Source organism: Lepus europaeus, chromosome 13, assembly GCF_033115175.1.
Source record: "Lepus europaeus isolate LE1 chromosome 13, mLepTim1.pri, whole genome shotgun sequence".
Taxonomy (NCBI): Eukaryota; Metazoa; Chordata; class Mammalia; order Lagomorpha; family Leporidae; genus Lepus; species Lepus europaeus.
The window spans coordinates 59731493-59754213 of NC_084839.1; the positions used below are offsets into that span (position 1 = coordinate 59731493).

The window sequence follows — 22721 nt, forward strand, 5'->3', positions numbered from 1 at the left end:
ATCCTTGCTATTGGCCCATGCATATACAGTTTATACAACAGCACATAGAGGCAACAAGGGTAAGACAGGTTGAGGTTCATTACTAGAGGTTGCTAGCCACAAAGGGCTATGATCCCCTGAACTGGAGAAGTGTCCCCGGTGCTCTCCATATTGCCAACGACGGGTAAGATTTCGGATGGACCGGAACAACCTAAGACAGGCAGTGGAGAAAGCTCACCACGCTCCCATAATAACAAGTCACGCGACACCCCAAGACGGGTAAAGCACCCAGCGTCCTGCACCAACCTAAGACAGGGCTCATGGCTAAGCTGCCTGGGTTACCAATGACGGGTAAGGGCAAGGACGGCCAGGGGCAACCTAAGACAGGGACCGCGTGCTAAAACAAAAAAGGGGGAATATGTGGGGAAATTAGTTACATGATGGACCCCAGGGGAAGTAAGGTGGGCGGAATCCAAAGTTGTTTACCACTAAAACTGATTGGTTGCGCAACATCAGGGGAGGTAACAAAACTAGTAACAAGTGTATAGACATATGGCTAGTCCTATAGAAAGCCCCCCGTAAGGTGAATTTTTAAGTGGTTGGCTGGTCCTTAGCCCTGCCCCAATGACTCTGCAGTTTTGTGCTATAAAAGGTTCTGTTTCTCAGGAAGTAAATGAGTCCTTGCTAGACTTGGCTCCCCGCTGCGTCTGATTGTCTCCGGGATCGGGAGGCTGGGGAACGGACGAGCTGCGCACTCACCTTTCCTCGGACCCAGTCCATCCTTGTACGGGTGGACTAAGACCCAGCAGACTTGGGCCATCCTCCACTGCACTCCCTGGCCACAGCAGAGAGCTGGCCTGGAAGAGGGGCAACCGGGACAGAATCCGGTTCCCCGACCAGGACTAGAACCCGGTGTGCCGGTGCCGCAAGGCGGAGGATTAGCCTAGTGAGCCGCGGCGCCGGCCTGTAATGTTTTTTTCTTAATCTGAGTGTTAGTTATGAGTGTGATTAGAAAACCAAAAACTCATTTATCTGTACAGTTACATGTGCATTTCTTGGTATGTATATTTTAATAAAATGTTTAAAAAATAAAAGGACTTACCAGTTTAAAGTATCTCTATGATACAGTATTATTAGTAACTGTTAAATTATGTGTTTCACCTGCAAGTACAGCAGGTTCTGGACTAATATAAGCCATGAGAAGTGCCTACAGTGCAAGATTTAACAAGACACTTACTCTGAGAGCTGAATAACTGTGGTATCAGCACTTAAACAACACTAAATGGGTAGGCCTTAAATTCTGTGCTGTAAGCATGGCACTCTCTGTATGGCTTTCTTAAGAAAGCCTCTTCAATAAGCAAGTATTCCATTCAGAAACACTGACAAAAATTACTGGCATAGTAGGTCCTCAGCTGTAACTAAATTCATGAAGAGAACCTAGTGCAAACTTTCTTAGTTATATGAAGAGAAGCTATAGTAGCTTCTTCTAAGGGCGTCATACCACCTAAGAAGCTTAGGGGTAGGTTACTAAACGTCTTCCAAAGATGATAAAGTTGTCAACTTAATTTCATGACATGTCACAAGTTGAAAAGACTTTGCTGGCAGGTTAAATAAGTTGAATTTATGAAGGAAACAGTTATTTATGATAGGATATCTAAGTATACTGAGATGCTCAGAAATGAGACATCTGTGTGAAACAATGGTTTAGAAAAGCCTGAAAGGTATCAGGAATTAGTGATTCAAGAAAAATACCATCTAGTCTTTATAAAAGCTTAATTATCAGACTATATAGTACTCTCTGTGCCTACTCTTGGATTCTTCTATAATCTTCTCATAAGATATAGTAGTTCCCTTTAGCCAAAGAGTTTGGTTTTTAACAGTATTCTCTTTGTCCAAAATGCCAGAAAGGCCAATAGCCAGATAAGACAATTACCATCATGCATAGGTAACAGGCAATTAGGGGGTAAATTAGAATGAAAGGATGAGATTACAGGGAGGCTGAAAAAGCCCTAACCAGAAAAATGGAAGATCCTCAGAGGACAAAGCAGTGGAAGCTTTAGTTCAGAATGTGTGTTTCTCAAACACCTGAATACAGATGGAGAAAAAGCTTCACTTCCATACTTTCTGAATGTTTTTTATGGTACCAAGAAAAGAAACAGTAGGACATAATCCCCACCTTTGAGAAACTCAAGAGTCTAACTAGGGAAATACATACATAGGTAAATAATTCCATTATATCAACTAAGTACCATGATAAGATGGACATAAAGTTACATTCTTCCTGGGGGTGGATGGTGGCTATTTCAGAAAAGATTTCAACAGTTAGAAGAACAGTGAAAAAGAATGTTCATCTAGATAATTGAGAATTAGATCTAAATTCTAATTCTGACTCCATTTGAGTTAGTTTATTTCAACTACTTAAGTTTCTAGCTTTAATTCTAATAAGTGTAGAAAGGAACCAATAACCTATGGCATTCCTATTTCACAAAATGGTTGGAAAGATCAAATGAGTGAGTGTTAGACCTATTGGTTAAGTTGCTATTTTTAAAACTTGTATCTCATAGCAGAGGGCCTGGGTTTGAGGTCTGAGTTCTAACTCTGCTGTGAATTTCAGTTCAAGAGGTTAGATCTTTACTATCTATGTGGGAGACCTGGATTGAGTTTCCAACTCCTAACTTTAGCCTGGTCCAGGCAATTAAGGAGTGAACCAGTGGATGGAAGTTTCCTCTTCCTTCCTCTATACTCTCTTTACTTCCCAAATAAAATTGTTTAAAAAAGGAATAAAGAGCAAACAATATCATATATACAGAAGTACTTAAAACTAATGCTAAAGAACATGAAGTTTTTTAAAAGTTTATTAAATAAATAAACTTATTCAATGGAAGGCAGAGTGACAGGAAGAGGGAAAGGGAAAGGGAAAGGGGGAGGAGAAGGAGGTGGGAGGCAAGAAAAAGATCTGCTGGTTCACTCCCCCAAATGCCCACAGCAGCCAGGGCTGGGCCAGGCCAAAGTCAGGAGTCAAGGACTCCATCTAGGTTTCCCACATGGGTGGCAGGGATCTGAGTACTTGAGCCATCATCAGCTGCCTCCCAGGGTGCATGTCAGTAGGAAACTGGATGGGATATAGAGACAGGACTTGATTCCAAGAACTCTGATATTGGATGCAGCCTAAACCACTGTACCACACTGCCTGCCCTGAAGATTCCGCCCCCCCCCCCCCCAGGCAGAGTTTGACATTGAGAGAGAGAAAGAGAGAGAGAGAAAGGTCTTCCTTCCGTTGGTTCACCCCTCAAATGGCCGCTACGGCTGGCACGCTGTGCCAATCCGAAGCCAGGAGCCAGGTGCTTCCTCCTGGTCTCCCATGTGGGTGCAGGGCCCAAGCACTTGGGCCATCCTCCACTGCCTTCCCGGGCCACAGCAGAGAGCTGGACTGGAAGAGGAGCAACCGGGACAGAATCCGGCACCCCAAGTGGGACTAGAACCTGGGGTGCCGGCACCGCAGGCGGAGGATTAGCCAAGTGAGCCGCGGCGCCAGCCCCTGAAGATATTTTTAAAAAGTACAGCAATATTTTATTTTATTTATTAACTTAATAAAAGGCATGTAGTACTAGACAAGCAGTGCTGAAATTTGTTTCTTAGTTAACTTGAATTTGAGATTTAACAAGAAAGAGTAAAAGACCCATGACTCAAATGATGATGATGATGATGAATACAACTATCAACTTCTTAGGTGCTGAAAATGTGCTAAAGGCTTTACATGCACCACCTGTTTAACTTTCACAATTATTCCTACTATAACTAATTGTCCATGTTTCCACTTAAATTACTATGCTGTACTACACACTAAGAAAGTTGTAAATTAAAAGGGGGAAAAAATGCATGGGATAATAACAACATCATGGAGCCACTAACTACCATTGGACTGTCTAGATTTCATATTATAAGAAGGATCAGGCCCCTTTTGTAAAGCCAGTATAGTTCTGAAGAAATAAAGCACACAATGTAGAAAATAAAAAGAAATTCTTAAAATTTCCTTTATATATTTTATAAGTTTTAAAATTATTAATCCAAAATTCCCAATTCACTCCAAGGAAGAACTAAATATTAAGTTTTAAACTCCTGATTCAAGTAATAAAGAAAAATGTATCACTCACCCAACAACAGCATACTGTTGTCCCTCAACAATCAGAACTTCAGCTGGTTTTCTTTCTTCTGTAGCTTAAAAGTAAATAAACAAGAGAGACAAGGATAGAAAAATCAAATAGAATGCTGGAGAAAAGGCTGAAAAATACAGTTACTATATAGGACCTGCAACTATCTCATTTCTGAAAACAAATATCTATTTCTTGGGAAGTAATTCGGCACAAAGTAAATAAAGTATATAGAATACAAAATCAGACAGATTTGGATATGAATCCCAGTACTGCCAGTTACTGGATGCATGGCCATGGATCAATTACCTAATCTCTTTGAGTCTCAATATTTGTATCCAAAATTAAATGCAGTTAACAATATCTGTTGGGGCCGGTGCTATGGCACAGCAGATTAAATCCCTGGCCTGAAGCACCAGCATCCCATATGGGTGCCGGTTCTAGTCCCGGCTGCTCCTCTTCCATTCCAGCTCTCTGCTGTGGCCTGGAAAAGCAATGGAAGATGGCCCAAGTGCTTGGACCCCTGCACCCGCGTGTGACACCCGAAAGAAGCTCCTGGCTCCTGATCAACGCAGCTCTGACCATTGCGGCCATCTGGGGAGTGAACCAGCGGATGGAAGAACTCTCTCTATAGCTCCATCTTTCAAATAAATAAAAATAAATCTTTAAAAAAAAACGGTATCTGTCTTTCGAGTTGCTGTCAATGGTAGATAAAATGATAAACTGCCTTTCCTCTATGCTTGGCACAAGCTATTATTAGTTTGAAACAGAGAAACGAGTACTTATTTTCAGCATATATTTCCTATCATTATAAAACAAAACCCAGCATTTTGGGGTGAAACAACAGTAGACTGGATGATTGTTCTAGATCAGCCGCATTAATTAGATTACTGTAAATGTACTTCCCTAAACTTCAAATTGTTTTGAACTCTAAGACACAAAATGTCTATTTCCTCTGTTCTTTGACACTTTTGTACAGTGTGAAAAAACTTCTAATCACATTTCACTATGTGTATCACACTATAAATATTTTCAGGGCAAAGATTGCTTCTTAACCAAGTCTCAATATTGCAGAGAAGCAGTATGTTACTTTATCAGGTAAGACAAAGGTCCTTAAAAATTCAGTCTGCTAGAGACAGACTTGTTGCACAGCAATTAAGATGCAACTTGGGCTGCCCACATCAGAATGTCTGGATTCAAGTCCTAGCTCCAAGCTAGGTTCCAGATTGCCACTAAGTGTATCCTGTGATGGCCCAATGATCTGGGTCCTTGCCACACACATGGGAGACCCAGATTGAGTTTCCAGCTTCTGGTTTCAGCTGGCTCAGCCTCAGATGCTTCAAGCATCTGGGGAGAGAACCAGCAGACAGAAGATCTCTGTCTCTGTCTTTCAAGTTAAATAAAAATGAATTTAAAAAATTAGATTTATTTATTTATTTACTTGAAAGGTAGATTTACAGAGAGAAAGAGACAGGGAGAGAGGGATCTTCCATCCAATGACTCACTCCCCAAATGACCACAATGAGGTGCTGGGCTAGGCCAAAGCCAGATGTTTTTCCGGGTTCCCCAAAGTGGGTGCAAGGGCCCAACCACTTGGCCCATCTTCCATTTCTTTCCCAGGCCATTACCAGGGAGCTGGAGGAAATGGAGTAGCCAGGACTCAACTGGCACCCATATGGGATATCAGCATCACAGATGGAAGCCTAACTACTATGACACTGCAACAGCCCTGGGTTACTATCTTTTTTAAAAAATTATTTATCTATTTGAGAGGGAGAAATGGAGGGAAGGAAAGAGAGAAAGACCAAGAGTAACACAGAGAGCTCTCATCTGGCTAGTTCACTCCCCAAATGTTCACAACTGCTGAAACTGGGCCAGGCCTGAAACTGAGATCCAGGAACTCAATCCAGGTCTCTCATGTAAGTGGCAGGGGCCCAATCATTTGAATGATCACCTGGTACCTCCTAGGGTGAACATTAGCAGGAAGCTAAAATTGGGAGTGGAGCTGTGACTTGAACTCAGGCAGTATGATAAGGGTTGCAAGCGTCCCAGGTGGCATCTTAACCACTATACCAAACACCTATACACCCTACTGTTTGCCTTTTTTTTTTTTTTCTTAGAGGCAGAGTTAGACAGTGAGAGAGAGAGAGACAGAGACAGAGAGAAAGGTCTTCCTTCTGTTGGTTCACCCCCAAAATGGCCACTACGGCCGCTGTGTTGCGGCTGGTGAGCCACGCCGATCTGAAGCCAGGAGCCAGGTGCTTCCTCCTGGTCTCCCATGTGGGTGCAGGGCCCAATCACTTGGGCCATCCTCCACTGCCTTCTCAGGCCACAGCAGAGAGCTGGACTGGAAGAGGAACAACCCAGACAGAATCCGGCGTCCCAACTTGGACTAGAATCTGGGGTGCCAGCCAGGCGGAGGATCAGCCTAGTGAGCCATGGCGCCGGCCTGTTTGTCTTTTTGTTCAGTCTTTCTCATGAAGTGTTCTTGTATTTTGTGCAAGTGTGAACTATATAATTTAAAAATGTTTCTATGGGCCGGCGCCGTGGCTCACTAGGCTAATCCTCCACCTTGCGGCGCCGGCATACCAGGTTCTAGTCCCGGTTGGGGAACCGGATTCTGTCCCGGTTGCCCCTCTTCCAGGCCAGCTCTCTGCTGTGGCCAGGGAGTGCAGTGGAGGATGGCCCAAGTGCTTGGGCCCTGCACCCCATGGGAGACCAGGAGAAGCACCTGGCTCCTGCCATCGGATCAGCGCGGTGCACCGGCCGCAGCGCGCCTACCGCGGCGGCCATTGGAGGGTGAAACAACGGCCAAAAAAAAAAAAAAAAAAAAGGAAGACCTTTCTCTCTCTCTCTCTCTCTCTCACTGTCCACTCTGCCTGTAAAAAAAAAAAAAAAGTTTCTATGTAGAAATATTAAACTTTTAACAAAATGCATAAAATTTAAAATAATAGAATTGCTTCCTCCATTAAAAATATTCTAGAACTTCATAATGTCAACTTTAATATTATAGAATGCATTTTAAATCAGTATCAAAGGCGCCGGTGCTGTGGCACAGAGGGTAAAGCCACCACCTGCATTGCCTGCATCCCATATGAGCACCAGTTCAAGTCCCGGCTGCTACCCTTCCGATTCAGCTCTCTGCTAAGGCCTGGGAAAACAGTGGAGGATGGCCCAGGTCCTTGGGCCCCTGAACCTGCGTGGGAGACTCAGAAGAATCTCCTGGCTCCTGGCTTTGAATTGGCACAGCTCCAGCTGTTGTAGCCATATGGGGAGTGAACCAGCAGATGGAAGACACCTCTCTCTCTCTGCCTCTCTGTGACTCTGTCTTTCAAATAAATAAATCTTTACCAAAAAAAAAAAAAAAAAAAAAAAACCAGTATCAAATGATGACTAACAGGTACACAAGATATCTCACAGCCATTGTATCCCTGTCACAGAAAACCCAACTGATATTTGACACTAACAACAATTCTCTCATTGAAATTCTAATTTATTATTTCTATGATCTGGATTTCCTCCTTCCTTTCTGGCCCTTCTTTCTGTGTCCTCTTCGTAGTTCTCTTTCTCCACAGTTCTTTACATTTTGTGGTTTTTTTCTATCATATAACCACACTAGTTCACTACTTTGGTGTAGTGGGGAAAGCCACTGCCTGCAGCACCAGCATCCCATATGGGCTCTGGTTAGAGTTCCTGGCTACTCCACTTCTAATTCAGCTCCCTGCTAATGTGCCTGGGAAAGCAGCCAAAGATCCAAGTCTTTGGATGCCTGCATCCATGTGGGAGACCTGGAAGAAGCTCCTGGCTTCACATCGGCCTAGCTTCAGCCACTGCGGCCATTTAGGGAGTGAACCAGTGGATGGAAGATATCTCTCTCTCTCTGCCTCTTCTCTGTATTTCTGACTTTCAAATAAATAAATCTTCAAAGAAAGAATCAACTGTTTTCTCTGTTTCAATATATGACACAAAGTAGAAATCAGTGTTTTCTGAATGAATAAATATATGTCACTAAAGAGTAAGGTACAAGGGCAAGCATTGTGGTACTTGGGATGAATACATTTCCTATCACAGTGCCAGTTAAAGTCCTGCACCTCCACTTCTAAACTAGCTTCCTACTAATGCTAATCCTTGGAGGCAACAGATAATGATTCAAATGATTGAGCCTTTGCCACCCATAGGAGAGGCTCAGATTAAGTTCTGGAATCCCAACTTTGGCCTGACCCACCCTGGCCATTCATTCATTTGGGGAATGAATTAGTGGGTAAAAGATCTCTGTCTCTCTTTCAAGAAGATGAAATTAAACATCTTTTAAAAACTTAAAACAATCTGATACAGTAGTTAAGAATATGAAATTACATAACTCTGGTTTTCACCAGCTCACCATTGGTACAGTTTCCTAACCCCTCTAAGCCTCATGCTTCAACACTACTAAACCTAACAATATGTTTCAGTGAGGACAAATTGGAGTAATGCATGAAAGTGTACAGTCCAGTGTCTGACATATGGTTAATACTCAATAAATATTTGATATTTTTAAAATATATATTTACTTACTAAATTTATTTATTTGAAAGGCAAAGAGAAACACAGAGAAACAGACAGGCAGAGAGACAAACAGAGCCAGAGAGATCTCCCACCCATTGGTTTACTCCACAAATGCCCAGAACAGCAGGAGCTGACCCAGGCTGATGCCAGGAGCATAGAGTTCAATTGGGTCTCCCACGTGGGTAACAAGGACCCAAGAACTTGAGCCGTCACCTGCTGTATCTTAGAGTAGAAGGAAGCTGAAATGGAGACTCAAACCCAGGCACTGTGATATGGGATGTGGGCATTCCAAGCAGCAGCTTAACAGCAATGCCAAATGTCTGCTTTTCAATAAATATTTGAAATTATTATAGATAACTTTCCTGTTAACTATTCACTAACTAAACCGGAAATATTACTTCTAAGCTTTTCAATAGGCTTTGTCAATTAAAGAAATATTAAGCATACATACAAAAATAAACAAACTAGTGAGCTATGTGTCTGATGCAGTAGTTAAGAAACTGCCTGGGACATCTGCATCCCAAATTTGAGTGCCTGGGTTCAAACCCCAGGTCTGCTTCCATTCCAGTTTTCTGCTAATATGCACCCTGGAAGGAAGCAGGTGATGGCTCAATTATTTGGGTCCTTGCCACCCACACAGGTGACCCAGACTGAGCTCCCTGCTCTTAGCTTATGCTGGTCCAGACCTGGCTGTTGTGAGGATTTGGGGAATAAACCATATAATGGAAAATCTCTTTGTCTTGTCTGTCTCTGACTTTCTCTCTCTGCTTTTCAAATAAATAAAAATAATTTTAAAAATAGTTGGAAGAATGTGTATAAAGAGTACACATACCTCCTGATTTTTTTTCAGGTAAAGCAATTTTTCCATCTGATATACAATCAACAAGATCCTGAAATTCTGCAGGAACATCAGCTTGCTTCCACCGCTCATTGTCTAAGAGGAGGCTATTCAAAAATAAAAAGAAAGGTAAAATTTAATATATTTCAACACCATCTTCTTTGGTCAAAAGGAAGAGGATGTGAGTGAATACATAACGTTGGAGAAGTACTGAACACCATAGTAAGTAAGAATCATTCATACACAGGACCAATATTTTCAGAAAATATCTCCACTTATATCTTAGACTAAGCAAAAATAATGTTCAAACATAAGTGGGAAAGAAGTTACTGAGGGTAGTCCTCCTACGTACTTTAACAGCAGTAAATATTCTAACCCCATTGTAAAAAGCTAAGAAATCTGATTTTTAATCCCATAATTTTCTTTTTATTAAAAAAAAAAATTTGTCATGGACTTGGGCTGGCCTATCAATCAAATTTTCCCTTTCAGACATCATTGTATTTCATAAAGAAAAAAAAAATGAAGAACAAAATGGACATGGTAATAATACCTTAGCTTGGTTTTCCTCTCTTCATGAAACCTATTCACAAATTTATTAGCTTGGCTCTGAAGTGCTCCAAGTAATGACATGCTTTTTCGTCCACAAATCTGTTCAGTGTCTAAAATAAATGCTTCCATTAATCTAGAAAGTGTTATGAATTCCGTGGAATTTAGTTTCTCAAGAAAACCATCCTAAGTTGTAAAGAAAACACAAAATCATGACATAACACAACATCAAAAAAAGATGAGAAATTAAGCTTAGTTTAAAAATGACAGCATTAATTTTATTGCTTTCATAATATATAAAATAAAAACATTATTTTAAATGAAATTTCTCAGTACTTCAGACACAGAAATTGAAAAGGAAAAGCTTAAGGTGTATAAATTTGATTCTGATCCTTTTATAAATAACACAGTAGCACAAATGAATTCAGGTCAAACTAAAATTTTCACAACACTGGAGTTTAGTTTTATTAATAATTTGGCCATTTTATATATATATATATATATATATGTGTGTGTGTGTGTGTGTATTAAAAAGAGCATATTAACTCCAAATTAATAATTAAAGTATTATATTCAAAATTGCTCTTATTTCTTTTATTGAGATTATTTTTATATCTCAACATCTCCCTTATAGAGCATACAAGTAATAACAATAATTTTATTAAGTAATAAAACATAATATGCACTGTTGGGAACGAAGAGGAACAGCAAAGATACTCTTCTAAATCAAAATAATCACTTGATGCATGAAATACAAAATATCTAAAGGCTTACGGAAAAAACTACCTTTGCTCTTGATGTGAGAAACTTGACAGCTCGATCATGGCATATATCTGAAGCATTATACAATAACTCCTGGATATTATTTGCCAACTTTCCTAGCTCTAAATCAGTTAATTTCATGTCTTCACTGACCCTGGAAGTGATAAAATGAGATTTAGTCTGAGAAAGTTGTAAAGAGTATTCTCCATAAAAATAAACAAAAAATATAAAATTCACATTTGAGGAAAAATTCTGTGATGTTCCAAATACTTTATAGCTTTTAATGGTGAAGCATCACCTAAACATGTTCATTAATATGAATAGATTTTACTCTAATCTTTTATTTATTTATTTATTTATTTTGGACAGGCAGAGTGGACAGTGAGAGAGAGACAGAGAGAAAGGTCTTCCTTTTTGCTGTTGATTCACCCTCCAATGGCTGCCGCAGCCGGCACATCATGCTGATCAGAAGCCAGGAGCCAGGTGCTTCTCCTGGTCTCCCATGTGGGTGCAGGGCCCAAGCACTTGGGCCATCCCCCACTGCACTCCTGGGCCATAGCAGAGAGCTGGGCTGGAAGAGGGGCAACCGGAATAGAATCCAGCGCCCCGACTGGGACTAGAACCCAGTATGCTAGCGCCGCAATCCGAGGATTATCCTATTGCGCCGCGGCGCCAGCCTTACTCTAATCTTACATAAGAATAATTTTCTCTCTCTGCTGTAGCATTTTTTTAATACTTAGTTCAGACTCTGGAAAATCTGCAGAAATTATAAAAAAAAGTTTTTCATTTAAAGTACTAGTTTAAGTACAAGATGTTACCCACGGCAAGGGAGGGGTAATGCATAGATAACACAGTGAAAGGTAAAGGAGGGGATGGTATTTCATGACAAATAGGTTCTTTTATAACGATGATAGATGGTTAATACTCGGCTCAACTGAACTAACATTTACAAAGCATTTAAGTGCTGTACTGGAGGGAATATAATAGGTTGCTGCTCTCATGGACATAACCATCAAGCTCTTTCAATTTTGAGCGAAAACGTAAGAGTTCACCTCTTTATTTTTCTCCCAAAGCATATAAAGACCACTAATTCCATGCCAACAGTTCAGCGTAATGCTACCATAAGCCACATTAAGCAACTCGTCATTATTTCCACCCCCCACAAGTTGAATTACAGAAATTCTCAGACATTATAAAGAGGTTCTGATGTGTATTACTTTGCAGTGAATCACTAACTCTATCAATAAATTTATTTACTGATGTTTTAAAATAATGAAGGAATTAATAATCCTAAAGTACTATAAGAAACATTCTCTCATGCAATTCCACACTTTGGAAGAGGTAAATATCTACTTACAGATAAGGATACTGTATCTAAGTAACCTATTAAAGCTCACAAAAAAAAGACTAAGAGCAAAGACTAGAACCCAGAATTAGTCTATCGCTTTATCATCTAAGTTTCTAGTGCTTCAACATTTATTTTTATGTAAACAATTCAGTGGTACTTTAATACTAACTCCCACAAAAATATCTGTTTAAATTTCAAAGTTTGAATTTACCACTTAAGTAAAGTTTTACTTTTAGAAAGATTTGTAAAATTTTTCCCCATGTTGGGGTGGTATTGTGGTTCAGTGGTGTTAAACCACTGCCTGCTTTGTCCCAGTTCAAGTCCTGGACGCTCTGTTTCCAATCTAGCTCCCTGCTAATTAATGCACCTGGGAAAGCAGTGGAAAACGGTCCAAGTACTTGGGCCCCTGCCACCCATGTGGGAGACCTGGATAAAGCTCCTGGCTTCAGCCTGACCCTGCCCTGGCCATTGCAGCCATTTGTGGAGTGAACTAGCAGATGTCATTTTGCTTTCAAGTAAATAAAATAAATCTGTAAAACAAACAAAACAAAAAAACACCATCCCCATGTAACACATTAAGGAATTTGGAACTGTTAGCAATGTGCTAATAATTCACAAAACTATAAATGGAAAGTAGCAAATAAAAACAAGTCTTTAAAAAGGTGACTTAATCCAAAAAGTTGAAGATATTTTTAAAATCATTTATCAGTTATAATTCTGCTTTTGTTATTAAGTTTTACTGACTCTCTAATTTTCCTGTCAATGAAAACAAAACAAAAGAACAAATACAATCCAGCAATTCCACTTCTGGGTGTGTATCTAAAACAGATGATAGTCAGATCTTGAAGGTTTATTTGTAATTCCAAGTTCATAGCAGCACTATTTAAAATAATCAACAGGCAGAAGCCACCCAAATATCTACTGCTAGAAGAATGTGTAATCAAAATATTATATATATACATATATATAATTCAACCTTAAAAAGGAAGGAAATTGCAACACACTATAACATGCATAAACCATGAGGAATTATGCTAAGTGAAATGTTGTAAAAAGACAAGTATTGTATGATTCTATTTATATGAAGTAACCATATAAGTCAAATTCATCAACCAAAAAGCAGAACAGTGGATACCAATGGCTGAGGGGAGATGGGAATGGTGAACTGTTGTTCAATGGGTATACTATTTCAGTTTGGCAAGATGAAAAAGTTTTGGAGGTTGCATATACAATGTGAATATATTTAACTGGAATAAACTGTACACTTAGAAACCTTTTTTTTTTTTTAAATTTTTTTGACAGGCAGAGTGGACAGTGAGAGAGAGAGAGACAGAGAGAAAGGTCTTCCTTTTTGCCGTTGGTTCACCCTCCAATGCTGCAGCCGGCGCACTGCGCTGAACCCAAGGCAAGGAGCCAGGTGTTTCTCCTGGTCTCTCATGGGGTGCAGGGCCCAAGCACTTGGTCTATCCTCCACTGCACTCCTGGGCCATAGCAGAGAACTGGCCTGGAAGAGGGGCAACCAGGACAGGATCCGGTGCCCCGACCCGACCGGGACTAGAACCGGGTGTGCCAGCGCCGCAAGGCGGAGGATTAGCCTGTTGAGCCACGACGCCGGCCTGAAACCTTTAAGATAGCAGGTTTTATATGTTTACGTTTTTTACCAGAATTAAAGGTTGAAAATTTAATTAAAATTTTAAAAATTTGTTTAAAATATTTTTATGAAAATTTATTTTTTTATTTAAAGGCAGAGTTAGAGAGACAGGGAGGGACACACAGAAAGATCTTCCATTTGTTGGTCTACTCCTCAAATGGCCACAATGGCCAAGACTGGGCCAGGCCAAAACCTGGAGTCAGGAGCTTCTTCCAGGTCACCTACATGGATGTCAGAGACCCAAGCATTTGGGCCACCTTCTGCTGCTTTACAAGGCACATTAGCAGAAAGCTGCATTGGAAGTAGAGTAGCTGGGCCAAGAATGGGCACCCAAATGGCATACTGGCGTAGCAAGCAGCAGCTTAGTCCACTATGCCACAACACTAACCCCTAAAAAATTTTTGGATTATGATGGTCCTAAACATTCTTTAAAATGCTTTAATTTAAAACTCCACAACTTTTTCTAATCTTTTCCATTAGTTTTCTGTATCATTTACTGCCTGGAAAAGTATTTGCTATTTGGTATCCATATTACTATACCATAAATTTAAAAATTATAGATTATTTTGACAAAGTATGAATACAGAGAAAATTATCACTTATAAAGTTAGATATCAGATATAATTTTCCATGTTCTGTTATCCATGATAAAATTATATACTACAAAAACTTGCTACAAGAAAAGTCAGAGGTCTTGTTATAACAAGTTAGGTTCACAAATATAAATGCACTCAACTCATTACTCCTTTGAGCTAGATAACCAGTTGTCCCAGTCATCTGTGGTATGTAAAAATCTTTTTGGTCCAAGAACATAGTTTGGATTTAGTGACTGTTAAGAATAACAAGTACTCGATACTTTTATACATCTTTACATCAGTCAGCTTATGGTCCAGAAGTTTATAAAGGTGACAGCTACAACATTAAGTCAAGTATACCTTCCCTTACTATCAAGCTAAGCCTCTGAACTAAATGCTAAAAAGGTTTATTTTTTTCTGTGTTCAAGCTAGTGTTTTTTGTTGTTTGTTTTCTAAATATTTATTTTACTTGAAAGTCACAGTTACACAGAGAGAGAGAGAGAGAGAGAGAGAGAGATCGATCTTCCATCTGATGGAAGCCCCCAGTGGGCTGCAATGGCTGGAGCTGTGCCTATCCGAAGCCAGGAGCCAGGACTTCTTCCAGGTCTGCCACATGGGTGCAGGGGCCCAAGGATTTGGGCCATCTTCTACTGCTTTTCCAGGCCATAGCAGAGAGCTGGATTGGAAGTGGAGTAGCTGGGTCTTGAACCGGCGCCCATATGGGATGCCAGCATCGCAGGTGGCAACTTTATCCACTATGCCACAGTGCCAGCCCCCAAGCTAGTGTTTTTACATTGACTGGTTAGGGTACGGTCCAAAATGGCTACAAAAAGAGATGTACAAACTTATAGCTAAAACCATATAGAATTGTGTTTCTCTTATGTAGCATTTTGAAGATTAGCAGTACACAAGTACTGGGGCCCCTAACACTCACAAGGGAGACCTGGATGAAGTAGCTGGCTTCAGCATGGCACAGCCCTGGCAGGTCTGTTCATTTGGGGAGTGAACCAGCAGATTAAAGATCTATCTGTTTCTCCTTGCTCTGTAACTCTGCCTTTCAAATGGCCGCAATGTCTGGGGGTTGAGCCAGGCCAAAGCCAGGAGCTTCTTCGAGGTCTCCCATGTGAATGCTGTGGCATAGGCACCTGGGCCATCTTCAGTTGCTTTTCCAGGCACATTAGCAGGGAGCTGAACTGGAAGTGGAGCAGCCGAGACTAGGAACCAGTGACACAGGTAGTAGCTTTACCTGCTGTGCCACAATGCTGGCTCCCCTCCACCCCCCAGAGGCTTAGCTTGATAGTAAGGGAAGGTAGCTGTCACCTTTATAAACTTCTGGACCATAAGCTGACTGATGTAAAGATGTATAAAAGTATCGAGTACTTGTTATTCTTAACAGTCACTAAATCCAAACTATGTTCTTGGACCAAAAAAATTTTTACATACCACAGATGACTGGGACAACTGGTTACCTATTAATTAGGTCTGTGAATTAGATGGTAATGATTTAACAACGTTTTCTTGTATTTAATGGTATACCAAGTATATGGGTATATAGGAGAGTGCTCTTGTGTTTAGAAAATACTGAAGTATCTGGGAATAATAGAGAATCATGTCTGTAACCTAATGTAAAATGACTTAGAAAAAACCATTAACTCGACAAAGAGAGGGAGAGAGGGAAGGAAATGGGGTAAACATAACAACTAGGCAATCTAGATGAAGAACATATGAGTTTACTGTACTATTCTGGAAACTTATCTGTAAATTTGAAATCATTTCAAAATAACAAAGTATTTTAAGACAATGTGATCCACTTGGAAACTTGTGTTCCTGAAAAACCAAATGTAAATAAAACAGACCTTTACTACACATGAAACATAATAATGACATCAGAGAAAAATATCCAAAGTAATAACTGACCTGACTGCAGGACAAGTTTTGCCACTATTGCTGTTAAGTAAATCATCTAAGCACCCTGGATATCAGTTACATCACTGAAATGAAGGCATTTAATTGAATGGTCTTTAAAGCTCCTCCCAGCTATAAAACTTCACAATTCTCAATTACCTTCAATGTTCACTTTTATCCTCCCCACACAGTTTTTTGGTTTTTTTTTTTTTGTTTGTTTGTTTTTTTTTTTTTTTTTTTTTTTGACAGGCAGAGTGGACAGTGAGAGAGAGACAGAGAGGAAGGTCTTCCTTTTTTTGCCGTTGGTTCACCCTCCAATGGCCGCCGCGGTAGCGCGCTGCGGCAGGCGCACCGCGCTGTTCCGATGGCAGGAGCCAGGTGCTTCTCCTGGTCTCCCATGGGGTGCAGGGCCCAAGCACTTGGGCCATCCTCCACTGCACTCCCTGGCCACAGCAGAGAGCTGGCCTGGAAGAGGGGCAACCGGGACAGGACCGGTGCCCCGACCGGGACTAGAACCCGGTGTGCCGGCGCCACAAGGCGGAGGATTAGCCTGTTGAGCCACGGCGCCAGCCTTAAACCCACATAGTTTTTTAAAAATGATGTATGTTTCATAAAATTAGTATTTTTAAAATTCTAAGACTAAAGTTTACCTGTTGTTTTCAATAAATTGAATACTCAATCTTATTGAAACCATCAATAAGATGATGTTAAATCTCATCACCTTGGCAACAGCCACTATACTCACATAATATCCACACCTCCTGGAGTAGCAGATGATGAGGTCTGCTCTTTGCTGGATGAAGAATCAGTAGTACATTCTGGTTCAGATACTGAATCACTGCTGCATGGCTCACTACTTGGAGATGCATTTCTTTGAGAGGTAGTGTCAACTGCTATAGATGTTAATTCACCCTCACTGAATGCATCACTTATAAACATGCCTTCATGGATTAAATAAGCCACTTCTGTATCCAGTGAATTATCTTTTGCAACATTCTTCTGTTGTGAAATCTCTTCCAATTCTCTAGTCCTTTGGTTTTTGTCAAGAACTGAGAGAACAACACTGTGAATGATATTTAACGTTGCCTACAAGAAAACAGGGTACATTTTTAAAGGATCTCAAACATCTAGTACCTAAAGTTCCCAAAAGTGAACTCTATACATATAAATTTGATCATAAATGAGTCAAGGTTATATAAATCAGAATTTCTACCAATTTTGTATTACAGAGTGAAAGCGCTTTGTGAAAAAGAAATGCTCAAGAGAAATGGATTCAGTAAAGTTTAGAAATAGAGTACCCATGCTTTAATTGATTTTAAAAATGGAACTCTCTCTATAATATATTACATATTTCTCAAACCTCATTAAAAGTTTGAACATAACTTGTCTGTGAAAGAATAACATTAATATGGTTGCTTAAAGGAAAATAATTCATATTTCTTACCATGTATAGCTCCTGCCTGTTTCATACCTTCTCTATCTTTTCTCCTACTCCCAGACATTGTGATTCTATTAAACTAATATTCCAAGACTGTTCCTACCTTAGTGACCCGGCTGTTTCCTCTGCCCAGAATGCTCTTCACCTTGATCTTTGTACATTTTCCTTCTCATCACTCAGATTCTGGACAAATGCTCATTCCCTCAAAGTCTTTCCCTTACTCTCCTTCCAGTAACTATTTCACACTACTCAGTTTTTAAAGAAATAATATTTAGCATTATCTACAATTCTCTTTATTGGTTCATTGCAGGTCTCCTTCTACTAGAATGTTAGCTCCATGAAATACTGCAATCCTAGTGCCTGGAGCAGTGCTTGGCAAATAGGAAGTGCTTAATAAAATACTAAGAGCTAAACAAATAAGGAGTAAATTTATGTAAATTAATGTCTTTACAGAATACTAATAAGGGACTATTCATCTACTTTATTTTTTTATTCATCTACTTTAACATTAATGGCTGCTTTCTCATAATTTATTGCTCCCTGTCTCAAAATCCTTCATTTCTTTTTTGTAACCGACATGATTCGAGGGATGTACGACTCCAACTTCAAGTCTTCAAAGTCAGAATAGGGTCTAAACTGGTCCAGCCAGCCCATAGAACCACCACGTTCTGAACTTGAGACTAAAGATCATATACAGAAGGTAGAAGGAAAGAACTACAGGGGAAAAAAAGCTAAGGAAGGCCTGATGACATCACCATCTCTTCTATAAAGAACCTACAGGCTGACCTATCTCTATATATTTTTCAATTGTATGAGGTAGTAAAACATCTTACCTATTTGAGATACTCTGAGTCGTATTTCCTGTTATTTTGAATTAAAGGTATTCTAAGTGATACAACAGCCCACACAATATACAGGAGACAAAGTTTTCAGGAGCTTTAGTTCCAAAGTACCCGCGGATACATTTTTTTTTTTTTAAATCAATCACCAACTTCTGAACTGTCACAAGTTTGCTGCTATATTCCACCATTGTTGCTTTTAATCCCATCTTTGATATGCTTACTATGTTTTGTCTTTCCTCTGCCTTGCTGACTTGTTTATTTAACTGCTCTTTTTAAAGTTATTTTTTATTTATTAGAAAGAGTTACAGAGAGGAAAAGACAGAGATGGTGCCAGCACTGTGGTGTAACCAATAAAGCCACCGCCTGCAGTGTCAGCATCCCATATGGGAGTCCGAGATGCTCCACTTCCAATCCAGCTCTATGCTATGGCCTGGGAAAGCAGTAGAAGATGGCCCAAGTCCTTGGACCCCTGCACCCGCATGGGGGACCCAGAAGAAGCTCCTGGCTTCGGATAAGCCTAGTTCCAGTAGCCGTTGCAGCCATTAGGGGAGCGAACAAGTGGAAAGAAGACCCTCCCCCAACTCTGCCTTTCAAATAAAATAAATGAGTCTTTAAAAAAAAAAGAGAGAGAGAGAGAGAAATAGAAAAATAGCTACAAAAGCCAAGGCTGGGCCAGGTCAAAGGCAAGAGCCTGGAACTCCATCTGGGACTCCCATGCAGGTGGCAAGAGCCTAAGTACTTGGGTCATCTTACACTGCCTTCCCAGGCATGTAAGCAGGAAGCTGGATCAGAAGTGGGAAAGCCAGAACTCCAACTGGCACTCAAAAGGGATACCGGTGCCAGAGGCAGCATCTTATTATGCTACACCAGAAGGCCAGTCCCTTTTTTAAATCTCTTTTTAATGAAAAGACTATGATGAGGGACATGGTCTTTATTCCCCAATATCTATTCTGCACCTCCCCCATGGCTACAGCAACCATGGAATTTGGGTGAAATTGAGCCCACCTTATAACTTCAGGTGTCAGTTCTGATTAGCTCACTCAGTGTACTCCAGACTTCGTGATCAGTTCAGAGATGAGAATAAAAAAAATGTACGGACAGATGTTCTGTCTGAAATTTTAATTTCTTTTAAAAAGTGTAATTTAATTTAATACTAAAATGATATGGAATACCTTTTGTTCATTTTTGAGAAGTAAATACATGATTAAAGGATAGGGACGAGCGCTGCGGCATGCAGTGCTAGCATCCCATATGGGCACCGGTTCAAGACCTAGCTGCTCCACTTCCCATCCAGCTCTCTGCTATGGCCTGCGAAAGCAGTAGCAGATGGCCCAAGTCATTGGGACCCTGCACCCGCATAGGAGACCTGCGAGTGAACCAGTGGATGGAAGAACCACCCCCTGCCCTGTGCCTGTTCTTCTCTATGTAACTCTTTCAAATAAATGAATAAATCTTAAAAGAAAAAAAAGAAGAAGAAGAAAGAAAAGAACGTATTAACCCTTGGGGACAGCACTGTGGCGTAGCAGGTAGAGCCACCGCCTGTAGCACCAGCATCTCATATGGTAGCTGGTTTGAGTCCCAGCTGCTCCACTTCCAATTCAGCTCTCTACTATGGCCTGGGAAAGCAGTACAAGATGGCCCAGTGGTTGGGACCCTGTACCCACGTGGGAGACCCAGAGGAAGCTCCTGGCTCCTGCCTTTGGATCGGTGCAGCTTCGGCCATTGCAGCCATCTAGGAAATAAAACAGCGGATGGAAGACCTCTCTCTCTTTCTCTCTCTCTGCCTCTGACTCTCTGTAACTCTGCCTTTCAAATAAATAAATAAATCTTTTTAAAAAATATTATTAACCCTGATAAATTAAACAAGAAATGTAAATATCATAGTTTATCTTTGTAATGTGATAAACATATTAAAAAGCAAAACAGGGGCAGGTATTTGGCACAGCAGCTAAGACATCATTTGGGATTCCTCCACCCATATTGGAGTGTCTGGGTTCAAGTCCCAGCTTCACTCTGATTCCCAGCTTCCTGCATTGCACACCTTGGGAGGCAGCAGGTGATGGCTCAAGTGACCAGGCTCCTGCCACACACATGGGAAACTCAAAGTTCTCAGCTTCGATTCAGCATGGCCCAGCTCTGGCCACGGTGGGCATTTGGCGAGTGAATCAGCAGATGGTGGCTCTCTATATATCTCTCTCTCCATCCCTCAGGCTCTCAAGTAAATAAAAAATCTTTTTAGAAATCACATTTTGATCATAAAATATCTCTCTTTTAAGAATATGTAGGGAAAAAAGAATGTAACCTGTACTTCAGCCACTTAAAAACAATCACCAAAAACACATGCTGTTTAGGTTTTATGAAGATGAATATATTGAAAAAAAGTTTAATACGGCTGAGATCATAGGTCTCATAGCTTGCCTTTTCATTTAATATGATCTATGCATTTCCTTCTTACAAATCCTTGACTGCAAGGTATTTCATGGTAAAGACTATAACAGGCTTAATTTAATATTGTTAGATATCTGAGTTCTTAGCAATTTTTATTTTAAAATTCTGCATTAAAAATAAACAGCTTAGGGGCCGGCGCTGTGGTGCAGTGGGTTAACGCCCTGGCCTGAAGTGCTGGCATCCCATATGAGCGCTGATTCTAGTCCCGGCTGCTCCTCTTCCGATCCAGCTCTCTGCTGTAGCCTGGGATAGCAGTGAAAGATGGCCCAAGTCCTTGGGCCCCTGCACCCATGTGGGAGGCCTGGAGGAAGCTTGAAGCTCCTGGATCCTGGCTTCGGATCGGCACGGCTCCAGACATTGCAGCCATCTGGGGAGTGAACCAGAGGACAGAAAACCTCTCTCTCTGTCTCTACCTCTCTCTGTAACTCTTTCAAATAAATAAAATAAATCTTTTTTAAAAAGATAAAAAATAAACAGCTTATAATTAACATTATTTTTCAGTGAAATCATACTCTTATAGAATCATAAACTTTTTGGGGGCCGACGCTGTTGCGGTGCAGTTAAAGCCACCACCTGCAATGCTGGTTTCCCATGTGGGCGCTGGTTTGAGATCCCTGCTGCTTCACTTCCTATCCACCTCCCTGCCATGCCTGGGAAAGCAGTAGAAGATGCCCCAAGTTCTTGGACCCCTGCACCCACATGGGAGACTCAGAGAAGGCTCCTGGCTCCTGGCTTTGGATCAGTGCAGCTCTGGCCATTGGGGCCATCTGGGGAGCAAACCAGAAGATGGAAGACCTCTCTCTCTCTCTGCCTCTGTTTCTCTCTGTAACTCTACCTTTCAAAAAAATAAATAAATAAATGAAATCTTTAAAAAAAATCACAAAATTTGAGACCCAGCCCCAATCCAGCTTCTTGCTAATGTGCCTGTAAAGCAACAGAAGATGGCCCAGATGGTTGGGCCCCTGCACCCATGTGGGAGATCTCGAAGAAGCTCCTGACTCCTGGCTTTGGATAGGCCCTGTCCCAGCTGTTGCAGCCATTTGAGGTACCCAGAGGATAGAAGACCTCTCTGTGTAACTCTTTCAAATAAATAAATATTAAAAAAAGGTATTTGAAGATTATATGTCATCTTCAAAAATGTTTTACTTAAGTACTAATTTAAGTAGTCCAGATGTGAAAGTGAGAACTTAGAACTACGATAAATCAATGTTCCCATACTGCATATCAAATAATAATAATACCAAGTTTAATGAATACAGAGCCTAAAAGTCAAATAGCAACTTTAACAATTATTGACAAAGGTTGGCCAGTTTTATATTATGCATTGTTGGAGTTCTATTTATCTAAATATGCAGTAATAGATATTTGTTGATGAGGTCACAGTCCAAATGTAAGAAAAAATGAAAATACGGTCTAGTTTTTACAAATACGTTCACTGTTCGGGGTGGGATCAACATTTTAGAAGTTATCTAAATTAAGCATAGTGAATCATACTCTATAAAACTTTTTTGATCCTGATTGGAGAGCTGACACAGGTGACTTTGCAATGACTTTTAGCACTGATCCCATATTAATAAGGAAAAGCTAGATCACAGAGAAGTACTGAAGCTCCCCCATACTATTTAACATGTACTCAGGAGATGCTGAGAATATTAACTAGTACATACACCACTGAAACTAGATAATTCAAAGA

At 40.5% G+C, this 22721-nt stretch overlaps 1 protein-coding gene across 6 annotated transcripts in view; it reads right to left on the reverse strand.

The window, feature by feature from the left end:
• VPS54 (VPS54 subunit of GARP complex) overlaps window positions 1-22721 on the reverse strand; it is a 132213-nt gene that overhangs the window by 42469 nt on the left and 67023 nt on the right. For 5 of the 6 annotated variants that reach the window (XR_009867804.1, XR_009867805.1, XM_062209526.1 and 2 more), the window contains exons 12-16: window positions 17046-17386; window positions 10846-10975; window positions 10064-10245; window positions 9508-9620; window positions 4134-4197 (exon numbers count right to left, since the gene is read on the reverse strand). Coding sequence is in view for 4 of the 6 variants with exons in the window: in XM_062209526.1 (XP_062065510.1) it covers window positions 4134-4197; window positions 9508-9620; window positions 10064-10245; window positions 10846-10975; window positions 17046-17386 (830 nt within the window). In the remaining 2 variants the exon portion in view is untranslated. The remainder of the gene's footprint in view (window positions 1-4133; window positions 4198-9507; window positions 9621-10063; window positions 10246-10845; window positions 10976-17045; window positions 17387-22721) is intronic. The other variant, XM_062209525.1, reaches the window with a different exon arrangement.